At 43.0% G+C, this 15,546-nt stretch overlaps 1 protein-coding gene across 8 annotated transcripts in view; it reads right to left on the reverse strand.

Moving 5' to 3' along the window:
• The window catches only part of SMAP1 (small ArfGAP 1), a 220,853-nt gene that overhangs the window by 48,073 nt on the left and 157,234 nt on the right, over window positions 1-15,546 (reverse strand). For 5 of the 8 annotated variants that reach the window (XM_067011371.1, XM_067011368.1, XM_067011369.1 and 2 more), the window contains one exon: window positions 2,011-2,091. The exons of the other annotated variants lie outside the window; for them this stretch is intronic. In XM_067011371.1, coding sequence (XP_066867472.1) covers window positions 2,011-2,091 — 81 coding nt within the window. The remainder of the gene's footprint in view (window positions 1-2,010; window positions 2,092-15,546) is intronic. 8 annotated transcript variants of the gene reach the window in all.

The raw sequence follows: 15,546 nt of genomic DNA on the forward strand, positions 1-15,546 counted from the left end.
TTATAAAACATACATAAAAATAGAAATTTTAAAAGGGTAAGAAAAAGAAAGCACGAAGAGACATTCTAGCGGCCTGTCCTGTGGGGCGCCCCAGCGTCTAAACGCTATCAGGCACGATGATTAATGCTCGGTTGGATCAGACCCCTGCTTCCTAGGACCTGGTGGCAGGCACCACACAGCACAGACATGGAAACTGAGGGTTTCCACCCTCTGAACCAGGTGTCGCTGCCACCCTTCCACCTCCTCGCGGCCACCTCCGCCCTCCTGCGGTGCTTCTTCTCTGGGCCTGCCTGCTGACCCCTGCAATACTCTGGCCACTAACGCCTGTTCACCTGCCACCATGTCCTTCTTGCTCCAAACTGTCCCCCACTGTCTCCTGGGGACCTCCCCTTGCTCTGCTAACTCTTCAGTGTACCCAGCTTTCCACTCTCATGGCTCTCCCCGGGCTGCCGCCCCCCTCCCCACTTCTCCGACCCGGATCTCTCCTCTGGCCTACAGACCTGTACATCCAACCCCCGACCAGACACCCAGATGTCCCACCGTCACCTCACACTCAACATACCCAACTTTTAATCCCGCCCCCTCCCTGTTCTCTCCTCACACCTGCTCCTCCTCCTCAGCTTGGATCCCTTCTCACTGGACAGCGCCGCCATCCACTGAGGTGCTCAGGCCTGAAGCCGGGAGTCATCAAGGCTCCCAAAGCACCTCCACAGCCCACTCGTCACAAACTCCACAGACTCGACCTTCTCGAAATCTCTGACAGCTGCGCTCTTCCCTTTCACTCCCTCTGTCTCCACTTTAGCATCCCTCCCACCATTTATTCGTGGACCAGCGCGAGAGGTCCTCAGGCCTTTCCACACCCATCAGCGCGAAGCTGGCTCTCCAGAGACAGTGAAGCAGAGCGCTATGGCCTGAGGAGCCGATCGGGATGCTCCTTCCTCCCATGACACTCATTAAAGTGCCAGGGCCTTCAAGACAGAGGCCAAACGCGCCAGCAGGTTCACAGAAAGACTCCTCTCCACTTCTCTCCCCGTCCCACGCGTGTCCCAGCCACGCCTTTCTCCCCGCAAATCCCCAATCACCCTGCTCTGGCCACAGGCTTTCCTCCACAGGATGCTTTCTCTGCCTGCACCGTGTCCTAGTCCTCACAACTAACGTTTATGAAAAGCGTAAGGCGCACCAGAAGGACGCCTGCTGCGCTCCGAGCAGCGCCGTGGGCGTACGGCAGTCACAGCACACGTTCTGCCGCGCTAGGAACCCCTGTAAAGTCCTCTTTTTCCTCTGTTAGATGGAAGCTGCTGCAGGGCAGGGAGACACACCTTGTTTACCTTTGTATCCCCCACATCAAGCACACCATTTATCAAGGAGGAGACACAGAAACAGGTGAGTTGAAAGGATGTCTCAAACTAATTCACTAAGGTCAGGATGAAAACAACAAAAAGATAAACAGTCAAAAAAATTAAAACCTTCAAATACCGGTAGGGACGACTTTAAAAATCCACACTGGTGGTACCGCGCACCCCAACCACCCCACCCCACACACTCCAGCAATTATCGCGGATGATTCCACACACCTACATTTTATCCATGTGATGGATGCTATTGTTTAAAGAGAGAAACTTGACATTAACTTTCTTCGAGTGCTTATAATAACAGAATCATAGAAAGAAAACATTTTTAACCAAAAATCTTCCTAATAAATCAAAGAATTCAAGAGCAACTATAGAAAAGCTCCTTTAAGCGTAAGGTGGTAATGGAAACAACAAAAAACTAATTGCTTATTAAATGTTGAGATATATCTATGGTAACAATAAAATAGTCATTCTGAAATTAAACGCCGATTAAAACCCTGTGATCCTACCTGTGGCATAGAAAAGTGTTCTTGTTGTATTTAACATTTTTAATACTGGAGACCATTCAAAACATAAACAACTATTACAGCACATCCCAAACGATGGCACATTTACCACCAAGCGCTATGGAATGAGGTTAGCTAAAACACTACCATACCTCCAATTTGTTCTTCTCAACAGCAGCTTGTAGAGAAGGAGAGGATACCAAAGGCTGAAGAGGAGCATCAGAGGAGGAAATCTGTGGAATGCAGATGGAAGGTCAGGAGAAAAAAACAAAAAGAAGATAATCAGAATTATAGGCACAGGAAAGAAACACACACTCGTGTATTTCAGAGATACAGAAGCACCCAGAAGTATGTTAAATGAAAATAATGCATCAAGAAAAAAGTCTTGCTTTCTAAATATTTCCGTGTGGAATTTCTATAAGTAAAAGTATTTACTATACAAGAGCATATGATTTAAAATGGATTTCACTATGACATAAAATATAAAATGCACTCAGACAAGATCATCCCCCCGCAAAGTATGTGAAAAACAATTAAGCGTCTCTGGCGGTCCTCCTTCCATCAGCGTTACTGCCGAAGTGCTCAGGCTCTGAAGCGTGAAGACACACCATTCCAAGTGGCCAGAGAGCACGAGGGAGTTCTCGTTCTTACTGACCGCAACTGCTTCAAGAATGGAAAATAACACAGAGCTGAAACAGTAAAAGTCAACTCAAGTTTTGATCAACTGTTCAAGAAAACAGAAAGAAGGATGGGAGAAGAAAGAGTGGATTAATGGAGCATAACAGCTGAGCAGCAGACAAGACTTATCGTGAAGCCACTCCTACACTTCCTTCTTTAAGCTCCGTGCGCACAGACACCATCTCCAGGGCCGCACTGGCGGAATTACCCCAAAGCACTATGAGACAGTTACATATGCAGCAGAGGCAACTTATACATGGAGACAATTTCATCTAAAAGCCTTTCCACACATCTTCCTACCCAATTCCTACATGCGTAGTTTACTTTAATGTAAGCGTTATCTTCCTGCCCTCTTTACTGCCAAAATAAAACTGAAATACATTTACAAAATACATAGTAGATCTTTGGAGCCGTAAAACTGACATCTCTATATTGCCCTATCATACCAACAGTGCCTACGAGGAATCTTTAAAAATAAAAGGTGCGATTATAGAAAGGTTATCATGCAATGTCAAAATAACAGTGTGAGATGACAAGTCCTCATTCAAATCTGCTTGTTGCTGAGTTAGTTACAGCTGCAATTCTTGACTCACCACCCAAGCCCATAATCCTTAGGGGCGTTTTCCCCTGGCACACTGTTTAATAACCTGTATCATAAAGACCTTTTTTGCCCAAATTCATGTAAAAGCTGAACATAAAAATGTAAGAGAGGAATAGGGACACTTAATACGTCGAGAGTCACTAATTCAACATAACTCACGTAAAAGTGCTTGTTCTCCTTTCCAGAGGATGATAAACTGATTTGGCCACTTTTAAAATTCAGAAGGAGCAACACAGAGCTATTCAATAAATATCAGTCATTTAACAAAACATTTTAATGCAAAACTAAAAAAGCATTAATACTACGTTCCAGCTAGGAAAAAACAGAGATGCTTGTTCGGTAGGAAACACATCTGAAAAGTCAATGGACAAATCCACAGGTGAATGTGAACAGACTGGCGTACCCATAAATCACACTACTATCAGCCAATAAAAAAGGGATGGTCTAATAGTACACATGAAATCGGGGGTGAATTTCAGAAGCATGCTGAAAGAACCCAGACACCAAAGAGTAAACAGGGTATGATACCATTCATATGAAGCTCCAGCAGTCAAGTACCATCTACCGTGATAAAGAGCAGATCAGCAGCTACCTGGGCCAGGGGTGGGAGGCCAGGGGCACAAAGCAACCTTCTGGAGAGAAGGAAAGGGTCTACATGCCAATCAACTGTGGTCGTGGTTACATAGAGTATTTATTTTCCAAAACGCATTGAACGATAACTTAAACTGTCTGCCTTTTATTGTATGTAAATCCTACCTCAGTAACACTGATTTTTTTAAAAGTCGATGAGCACGGTAAGCTCCATCATGCGAGCAAGGAATGAAGAACTAGAGTCTACACGTCCTGCTTCGGCTGGAAGCAAGACACACGACAGAACAGAGAGATGGGGGAGAAGCAAAAGGCAGGTGGGAGGAGGAAAGAAAAAAACGCAGAGGCAAGAAGAACCAGGCGCTCGTGCGCTCCTTCCAAATCTCTCCAAAGTGCTGCCCACCACGCCTGCACTAACCACCAGCAGGAACCCACCGTCCTCCAGCACCTGGATTAGCACTCCTCACGGGTCTCCTTGCCCAAGTCTTGCTCTTCTGCAAACTGCGACGAAAGCAGATGCAAAGGTGATCACCACCTAGCCCTACCCAGGAGGCTTGAACAGTTCACACACATTATACAAGGCCAGAGTCTAAAGCCCTAACTAGACCACAGGCCCTCTGCCTGCCCCCTCCTTCCCTGACCTGCGACCAGGCATCTAGCCACACGCGGCTCCTCTGGTGCCAGCGCCCCAGTCCCCGCCCCAGCCTCCAAGGGTCTCTGCTCCTGCCGCTTCCTCTGCTGGAAGCATCCATGCTCCCAGCAGGTCCCACCCGTCCTGACACGGCCTCCTCCAGGAAGTGTCCCTTCATCCTCCAGTCTCCTACAACACTTCCCACTGGCAGACGTGATCACGTGATGTCCAGTACAGAGGCGACTCCTTGTCGGTATTCTTTGTTCATCTGAAGTTCTCTGAGACAGACGTTGTTTCTATTCTGTTCACCACCTCCAGCAGGTGACATTCAACAGGTCTCAATAAATTTCTTTTTAATTGACGGAAAGGAAACAGGAGGATGAGAGCATCTCAGAGGCACAAGCAAAAGGGGGCTCCACGTCAGCAGTTCTCACTGTCCTCTGAAAGTGCACTCGCTTGCTCACACACTACTCTGAAATCTCATCTAAGTTATCTATTGGGTTGGCCAAAAGATTCATTCAGTTTTTTCTGCAAGATGGCTCTTGTAGCACTTAGTTGTCTTTAACTTCATTCAAAACAATTTTGTTAGACTGTTCTGTGACAGCTGTCACATCAGTGTGCGTTTAAAAAAACATCAAAATAGGTGAATTTCTGCGTAACTATTTTAATGTTGAAGATGGAAGAAAAAAGCATCATTTTCGGCACATTATGCTTTATTATTTCAAGAAAGGTGAAAACGCAACTGAAACACAAAAAAGATCTGTGCAGTGTATGGAGAAGGTGCTATGACTGATCCAACGTGTCAAAGTGGTTTGTGAAGTTTCATGCTGGAGATTTCTCGCTGGACGATGCTCCACGGTCGGGTTGACCAGTTGAAGTTGACAGCGATCAAATGGAGACATTAATTGTGAGCAACCGACATTACACCACGCGGGAGACAACGGACATACTCCAAATATCCAAATCAAGCGCTGAAAATCACGTGCACCAGCTTGGTTACGTTCATCACTTTGATGCTTGGGTTCCACGTAAGTTAATGGAAGGAAAGCTTCTTGACCATATTTAAGCATGCCATTCCCTACTGAAACGTAATGAAAATGTTCCATTTATTAAACAAATTGTGATGGGCGATAAAAAGTGGATACTGTACAATCATGTGGAACGGAAGAGAGTGTGGGGCAAGGGAAATGAACCACCGCCAAGCACATCAAAGGCTGGCCTTCATCCAAAGAAGGTGATGCTGTGTATATGGTGGGATTGGAAGGGAGTCCTCTATTATGAGCTCCTTCCGGAAAATCAAAAGGTTAATTCCAATGGCTCCCAACGAGACCAACTGAAAGCAGCACTCGATGAAAAGCATCCAGAATTAGTCAACAGAAAACGCATAATCTTCCACCAGGATAACACAAGACCACATGTTTCTTTGATGACCAGGCAAAAACTGTTACAGCTTGGCTAGGAAGTTCTGATTCATCCACCGTATTCATCAGACAATGAACCTTCAGATTTCCATTTATTTTGTTCTCTACAAAATTCTCTTAATGGAAAAAATCAATTCCCTTGGAAGACTGTGAGAGGCCACTGGAACAGTCCTTTGCTCAAAAAGATAAAAAGTTTTGGGAACATGAAATTATGAAGTTGCCTGAAAAATGGCAGAAGGTAGTGGAACAAAAGGGTGAATATATTGTTCAATAAAGTTCTTGGTGAAAATGAAAAATGTGTCTTTTATTTTTACTTAAAAACTGAACGCACTTTTTGGCCAACCCAATACACTCACTGTCAAATTCAGAATTTATTTTGTAACTAGATGATAATTCCATTTCACTGGATTCCAGTACTTTTATAGATAGAGGGGACAAGACTTTGACCTTGAAAACGGCGCGGGGAATTGGTGACGCTGGAAAAGGCAGTCGTCATGCTTGACTGTCCCTCTATCCCCCACCCTTCTCTCCCCCACCCCCAGCCATGAAAGAACACGCGGTGGGAACCCAGTAAAGATCTCCTTCGGGAAGAGGAGCTAACATCCTCCCTTCAATTACTCTTAAGACCAGAGGTTCTTCTCTAGGCCACCACCGAAGAAACTCCCAGAGCAATCCAAATGTACAAACGCACCTATTGCAAAACGAAAACTGATCTGGTAAAATAGGTTTCCAACTACCACGTCCCAGGATAAGGTGAAAAAGTATCAAATATTCTAAAAATACCAGTATGATTATTTGAAGGTAGTAAGGCAAAATGCTCATCTATCTTTTCAAGAAAAGATCACATTATTTTCTTGATGATGTTTTCTTTTTACTCTCTCACCCTTTTTGACAGAATAATGTGATAATAAAAACCTGGTGCTCCAAAATGCTGAAAAATACCTTATGGATTAATTGCATAACTTCAAACCCATTTTGGAAATTCTTGAATATATTTTCCAAGTGAAGATTTTATCACAGCAGTTCTCAAATGGGCTGTCTCATGACCTTTCAATATGCTGTGAAGCTTAACTTTTTCAGGAGTTGAGAAATCATTTAAAAAATATAATTTCCAAAGTAAATTACCTTCCATGGTATGTGTTAGGTACAAGAGCTGAAAATACATTTACTGAACTAAAGCATACAAAAGAAACCATCAATTAAACTCATCAGTAGGAGTTAAAAGACTTTTTGACAAGCTTAACTAAGTAACCATAGCCACCAGATATGTAGAAGAAGCCTGAATTTTAATATGCTAACTTTAAAATCATTGGAGAGGAGCTTCAAGATGGCAGAAGAGTAAGATGCGGAGATCTCCTTCCTCCTCACAGAGACATCAGAAATACATCTACATGTGGAACTTCTCCTATAGAACACCCACCGAACGCTGGCAGAAGACCTCAGACCTCCCAAAAGGCAAGAAAGTCCCCACGTACCTGGGTAGGGCAAAAGAAAAAAGTATAAACAGAGACAAAGAATGGGGACGGGACCTGCACCAGTGGGAGGGAGCCGTGAAGGAGGAAAGGTTTCCACACACTAGAAGCCCCTTCGCGGGCGGAGACTGTGGGTGGCTGGGTGGAAGCTTCGGAGCCGCGGAGGAGAGCGCAGCCACAGGGTGCGGAGGGCAAAGCGGAGAGATTCCCGCAGAGGATCGGTGCCGACCAGCACTCGCCAGCTGGGCGGGGCCGGGAGCTGAGGCTCTGGCTTCAGTCGGATCCCAGAGAGAGGACTGGGGTTGGCAGCGTGAACACAGCCTGAAGGGGGTTGGTGCGCCACCGCTGGCCGGGAGGGAGTCCGGTTGAAGTCTGGAGCTGCCGAAGAGGCAAGAGACCTTTTCTTCCCTCTTTGCTTCCTCGGGCGCGAGGAGAGGGGATTAAGAGCACTGCGTAAAGGAGCTCCAGAAACGGGCATGAGCCGCAGCTGTTGACACGGACAGTAGAGACAGGTATGGGACGCTAGGGTTGCTGCTGCCGCCACCAAGAGGCCTGTGTGCGAGCACAGGTCACTCTCCACACCGGCCCTCCCAGGAGCCTGTGCAGCCCACCACTGCCAGGGTCCCGGGATCCAGGTACAGCTTCCCCGGGAGAGCGCGCGGCACGCCTCGGGCCGGTGCAGTATCACGCCGGCCTCTGCCGCCGCGGGCTCGGCCCGCATCCATGCCCCTCCCTCCCCCTGGCCTGAGTGAGCCAGAGCCCGCGAATCAGCTGCTCCTTTAACCCCGTCCTGTCTGAGCGAAGGGCAGACGCCCTCGGACAACCTACACGCAGAGGCGGGACCAAGTCCAAAGCTGAACCCCAGGAGCTGTGCGAACAAAGAGGAAAGGGGGAGGTCTCTCCCAGCAGCCTCAGAAGCAGCAGATTAAAGCTTCACAACCAACTTGAAGTGCCCTGCATCTGGGGAAAACCTGAATAGACAACGACTCATTCCAAGTTGAGGAGGTGGACTTTGGGAGCAAGATATACTATTATCTTCCCCTTTTTTCTTTTTGTGAGTGTGTATGTGTGTGCTGCTGTGTGAGATTTTGTCTGTATAGCTTTGCTTTCACCATTTGTCCTAGGGTTAGACCGACCCGTTTTTGTTTTTTGTAATACAAATTTTTTGAGCCGTGTGGATTAAAGGCTCTTGGCGCCCCAGTCAGGCACAAGGGCTGTGTCTCTGAGGTGGGAGAAACAACCTCAGGACACTGGTCCACAAAAGGCCTCCCAGTTCCACACAATATCAAACGGCGACCGATGCAGGGGACACGGGTTCGTGCCCCGGTCCGGGAAGATCCCACATGCCGCAGAGCGGCTGGGCCCGTGAGCCATGGCCGCAGAGCCTGCGCTCCGCAATGGGAGAGGCCACAACAGTGAGAGGCCCGCGTACCACAAAAAAAAAAAAAAAAAAAAAAAATATATCAAATGGCGAAAATCTCCCAGAGACCTCCATCTCAACACCAAGACCCAGCTTCACTCAAGGACCAGCACCGAACAGTGCTGGATACCCTATCCCCAACAAAGAGCAAGACACGTCTACAGCCCCATCCATTAGCAGAGAGGCTGCCTAAAATTGTAATAAGGCTACCAACATCCCCCAAAACAACACCAGACGTGGACCTGCCAAACAGAAAGACAAGATCCAGCCTCATCCACCAGAACTGAGGCACTAGTCCCCCCAACCAGGGAACCTACTCAACCCACTGAACCAACCTTAGCCACTGGGGACAGCCACCAAAAACAACGGGAACTACGAACCTGCAGCCTGCAAAAAGGAGACCCCAAACAGTAAGATAAGCGAAATGAGAAGACAGAAAAACACACAACAGATGAAGGAGCAAGATAAAAACACACCAGACCTAACAAATGAAGAGGAAATAGGCAGTCTACCTGAAAAAGAATTCAGAATAATCATAGTAAAGAGGATTCAAAATCTTGGAAATAGAATAGACAAATTGCAAGAAACAGTTAACAAGGACCTAGAAGAAATAAAGAGGAAGCAAGCAACGATGAGCAACACAATAAATGAAATGAAAAATACTCTAGATGGGATCAATAGCAGAATAACTGAGGCAGAAGGACGGATAAGTGACCTGGAAGATAAAGCAGTGGAAATAACTACTGCAGAGCAGAAGAAAGAAAAAAGAATGAGGGCTTCCCTGGTGGCGCAGTGGTTGAGAATCCGCCTGCCGATGCAGGAGACACGGGTTCGTGCCCTGGTCCGGGAAGATCCCACATGCCGCGGAACAACTAAGCCCGTGAGCCATGGCCGCTAGGCCTGCGTGTCCGGAGCCTGTGCTCCGCAACGGGAGAGGCCACAACAGTGAGAGGCCCGCATACCGCAAAAAAAAAAAAAAAAGAAAAAAAAAAGAAAAAAGAATGAAAAGAATTGAGGACAGTCTCAGAGACCTCTGGGACAACATTAAACACACCAACATTCGAATTATAGGAGTCCCAGAAGAAGAGAAAAAGAAAGGGACTGAGAAAATATTTGAAGAGATTATAGTTGAAAACTTCCCTAATATAGGAAAGGAAATAGTCAATCAAGTCCAGGAAGCACAGAGAGTCCCATACAAGATAAACCCAAGGATAAACACACCAAGACACATAATAATCAAACTGTCAAAAATTAAATACAAAGAAAACATATTAAAAGCAGCAAGGGAAAAACAACAAATAACACACAAGGGAATCCCCATAAGGTTAACATTTGATCTTTCAGCAGAAACTCTACAAGCCAGAAGGGAGTGGCAGGACATATTTAAAGTGATGAAGGAAAAAACCCTACAACCAAGATTACTCTACCTAGCAAGGATCTCATTCAGATTTGATGAAAAAATTAAAACCTTTACAGACAAGCAAAAGCTGAGAGAGTTCAGCACCACCAAACCAGCTCTACAACAAAGCCTAAAGGAACTTCTCTAGGCAAGAAACACAAGAGAAGGAAAAGACCTACAAGAACAACCCAAAACAATTAAGTAAATGGTAATAGGAACATACGTATCGATAATTACCTTAAATGTAAATGGATTAAATGCTCCCACCAAAAGACACAGACTGGCTGAATGGATACAAAAACAAGACCCATATATATGCTGTCTACAAGAGACCCACTTCAGACCTAGGGACACATACAGACTGAAAGTAAGGGGATGGAAAAAGATATTCCATGCAAATGGAAATCAGAAGAAAGCTGGAGTAGCAATTCTCATATCAGACATAATAGACTTTAAAATAAAAACTATTACAAGAGACAAAGAAGGACACTACATAATGATCAAGGGATCGATCCATGAAGAAGATATAACAATTGTAAATATTTATGCACCCAACATACGAGCACCTCAATACATAAGGCAAATACTAACAGCCATAAAAGGGGAAATCGACAGTAACACAATTATAGTAGGGGACTTTATCACCCCACTTTCACCAATGGACAGATCATCCAAAATGAAAATAAATAAGGAAACACAAGCTTTAAATGATACATTATACAAGATGGACTTAATTGATATTTATAGGACATTCCATCCAAAAACAACAGAATACACATTTTTCTCAAGTGCTCATGCAACATTCTCCAGGATCGATCATATATTGGGTCACAAATCTAGCCTTGGCAAATTTAAGAAAACTGAAATCGTATCAAGTATCTTTTCCGACCACAACGTTATGAGACTAGATATCAATTACAGGAAAAGATCTGTAAAAAATACAAACACATGGAGGCTAAACAATACACTACTTAATAACAAAGTGATCACTGAAGAAATCAAAGAGGAAATCAAAAAATACTTAAAAACAAATGACAATGGAGACACGACGACCCAAAACCTATGGGATACAGCAAAAGCAGTTCTAAGAGGCAAGTTTATAGCAATACAATCATACCTTAAGAAACAGGAAACATCACGAATAAAAAACCTAACTTTGCACTTAAAACAATTAGAGAAAGAAGAACAAAAAACCCCCAAATTTAGCAGAAGGAAAGAAATCATAAAGATCAGATCAGAAATAAATGAAGGAAACGATAGCAAAGATCAATAAAACTAAAAGCTGGTTCTTTGAGAAGATAAATAAAATTGATAAACCATTAGCCAGACTCATCAAGAATAAAAGGGAGAAGACTCAAATCAATAGAATTAGAAATGAAAAAGGAGATGTAACAACTGACACTGCAGAAATAAAAAAGATTATCAGAGATTACTACAAGCAACTGCATGCCAAGAAAATGGACAACCTGGAAGAAATGGACAAATTCTTAGAAATGCACAACCTGCCGAGACTGAACCAGGAAGAAATAGAAAATATGAACAGACCAATCACAAGCACTGAAATTGAAACTGTGATTAAAAATCTTCCAACAAACAAAAGCCTAGGACCAGATGGCTTCACAGGCAAATTCTATCAAACATTTAGAGAAGAGCTAACAGCTATCCTTCTCAAACTCTTCCAAAAGATAGCAGAGGGAGGAACACTCCCAAACTCATTCTATGAGGCCACCATCACCCTGATACCAAAACCAGACAAAGACGTCACAAAGAAAGAAAACTACAGGCCAATATCACTGATGAACATAGATGCAAAAATCCTCAACAAAATATTAGCAAACAGAATCCAACAGCGCATTAAAAGGATCATACACCATGATCAAGTGGTGTTTATTCCAGGAATGCAAGTATTCTTCAATATACGCAAATCAATCAACGTGATACACCATATCAACAAAACTGAAGGAGAAAAGCCATATGATCATCTCAATAGATGCAGAGAAAGCTTTTGACAAAATTCAACACCCATTTATGATAAAAACCCTGCAGAAAGTAGGCATACAGGGAACTTCCCTCAACATAATAAAGGCCATATATGACAAACCCACAGCCAGCATCGTTCTCAATGGTGAAAAACTGAAACCATTTCCACTAAGATCAGGAACAAGACAACGTTGCCCACTCTCACCACTCTTATTCAACATAGTTTTGGAAGTTCTAGCCACAGCAATCAGAGAAAAAAAAAGAAATAAAAGGAATCCAAATTGGAAAGAAGAAGTAAAGCTGTCACTGTTTGCAGATGACATGATACTATACACAGAGAATCCTAAGGATGCTACCAGAAAACTACTAGAGCTAATCAATGAATTTGGTAGAGTAGCAGCATACAAAATTAATGCACAGAAATCTCTGGCATTCTTATACACTAATGATGAAAAATCTGAGAGTGAAATTAAGAAAACACTCCCATTTACCACTGCAACAAGAAGAATAAAATATCTAGGAATAAACCTACCTAAGGAGACAAAAGACTTGTATGCAGAAAACTATAAGACACTGATGAAAGAAATTAAAGATGATACAAATAGGTGGAGAAATATACCATGTTCTTGGATTGGAAGAATCAACATTGTGAAAATGACTCTACTACCCAAAGCAATCTACAGATTCAATGCAATCCCTATCAAATTATCACTGGCATTTTTTACAGAACTAGAATAAAAAATTTCACAATTTGTATGGAAACACAAAAGACCCCGAATAGCCAAAGCAATCATTTTTATTTTAACATCTTTATTAGAGTATAACTGTTTTACAATAGTGTGTTAGTTTTTCCTTTACAACAAAGTGAATCAGTTATACATATACATATGTTCCCATATCTCTTCCCTCTTGCGTCACCCTCTCTCCCACCCTCCCTATCCCACCCCTCTAGGTGGTCACAAAGCACAGAGGTGATCTCCCTGTGCAAAGCAATCTTGAGAGCGAAAAATGGAGCTGGAGGAATTAGGCTCCCTGACTTCAGACTATACTACAAGGCTACAGTAATCAAGACAGTATGGTACTGGCACAAAAACAGAAACATAGATCAATGGAACAGGATAGAAAGCCCAGAGAGAAACCCACACACATATGGTCACCTTATCTTTGATAAAGGAGGGAAGGATATACAGTGGAGAAAAGACAGCCTCTTCAATAAGTGGTGCTGGGAAAACTGGACAGCTACCTGTAGAAGTATGAAATTAGAACAATCCCTAACACCGCACACAAAAATAAACTCAAAATGGGTTAAAGACCTAAATGTAAGGCCAGACACTATCAAACTCTTAGAGGAAAACATAAGCATAACACTCTATGACATAAATCACAGCAAGATCCTTTTTGACCCATCTCCTAGAGAAATGGAAATAAAAACAAAAATAAACAAACGGCACCTAATGAAACTTAAAAGCTTTTGCACAGCAAAGGATACCATAAACCAGACAACCTCAGAATGGGAGACAACCCTCAGAATGGGAGAAAACATTTGCAAATGAAGTAACTGACAAAGGATTAATATCCAAAATTTATAAGCAACTCATGCAGCTCAATAACAAAAAAACAACCCAATCCAAAAATGGGCAGAAGAACTAAATAGACATTTCTCCAAAGAAGATATACAGATTGCCAACAAACACATCAAAGAATGCTCAACATCATTAGAGAAATGCAAATCAAAACTACAATGAGATATCATCTCACACCGGTCAGACTGGCCATCATCAAAAACTCTCGAAACAATAAATGCTGGAGATGGTGTGGAGAAAAGGGAGCCCTCTTGCACTGCTGGTGGGAATGTAAATTGATACAGCCACTATGGAGAACAGTATGGGGGTTCCTTAAAAAACTAAAAATAGAACTACCATACGACCCAGCAATCCCACTACTGGGCATATACCCTGAGAAAACCATAATTCAAAAAGAGTCATGTACCAAAATGTTCATTGCAGTTCTATTTACGATAGCCAGGACATGGAAGCAACCTAAGTGTCCATCGACAGATGAATGGATAAAGAAGATGTGGCACATACATACAATGGAATATTACTCAGCCATAAAAAGAAATGAAACTGAGTTATTTGCAATGAGGTGGATAGACCTGGAGTCTGTCATACAGAGTGAATAAGTCAGAAGGAGAAAAACAAATACCGTATGCTAACACATATATATGGACTCTAAGAAAAAAAAAATGTCATGAAGAGATTAGTGGTAAGATGGGAATAAAACACAGACCTACTAGAGCATGGACTTGAGGATATGGGGAGGGGGAAGGGTAAGCTGGGACGAAGTGAGAGAGTGGCATGGACATATATACACTACCAAATGTAAAATAGATAGCTAGTGGGAAGCAGCCCTATAGCACAGGGAGATCAGCTCGGTGCTTTGTGACCACCTAGAGGGGTGGGATACGGAGAGTGGGAGAGAGGGTGATGCAAGAGGGAAGAGATATGGGAACATATGTATATGTATAACTGATTCACTTTGTTGTAAAGGAAAAACTAACACACTATTGTAGAACAGTTATACTCCAATAAAGATGTTAAAAAAATTAAAAAATAAATAAAATCATTGGATAAGTCACTAAGAAATGCAGAATTCTGGAGAAATTTCAAATAGAAGTCCTTTAATTGCCACATCCGTCGCCTGGCAGCCCATAATTTTAAAAGGGCTGACTAAAATGTGGCAGTATTAATCCAACAGAACTCAAGTCAATTGTGCCAATGAGATACAGCCTCACGGTTGCGTCTGCGTGTCCCCATTTCTAACCCTCACCCCACCCCTGCGCTTGGACTCCTTTGCTCCTGCCCCTTCCTCCCTCCCCGCCAAGGTGTCCCTCCCAGTAGCTTCTATTTATTAAGCACTCATGTGCCAGGCACTCAACAGGAACACAGCAGGCCCTACCTTATTTAAGTCCCATAAGAATACTATCAAAAGTAGATACCATGATCACCCCTATACCACAGAAGAGGAAACTAAAATTGTAACAAAAAGAACTAACAACAACAAAAGCCCAACTTGAATCTGCTATTTCAGGGTAATCTTAAATCACCACCTGATCATTCATCGTCTAAGTTTCTCATCCCTATATCAGGAAGGACATCTTAAAGTGTATTGCAATTCACACTGTCTTAAAATTATTCCTCATTTATCTTAATGAATTATATAATCACCAGTTAACTGTAAACAGAGCTTAATGAAATTACTAGTGCTAGCTCTTTTATTATAATACAGTACAGAAACATTGTTTCCACAATTTCTAAGTTGAAATAATGGATTTAATTTTACTTCTGTTGTACTAAATACTAGTCTTTATACATATATGTGTGTATATACATATATACATACACACATATAAAACAAAAATAGTGAAAGTTTTCCTGTTTTTAAACTTTTATATGATACTCAATTATATGGCAACTGATTGGAATAGTAATTTCCTGT

Source organism: Kogia breviceps, chromosome 13 (assembly GCF_026419965.1).
Source record: "Kogia breviceps isolate mKogBre1 chromosome 13, mKogBre1 haplotype 1, whole genome shotgun sequence".
Lineage (NCBI taxonomy): Eukaryota > Metazoa > Chordata > Mammalia > Artiodactyla > Physeteridae > Kogia > Kogia breviceps.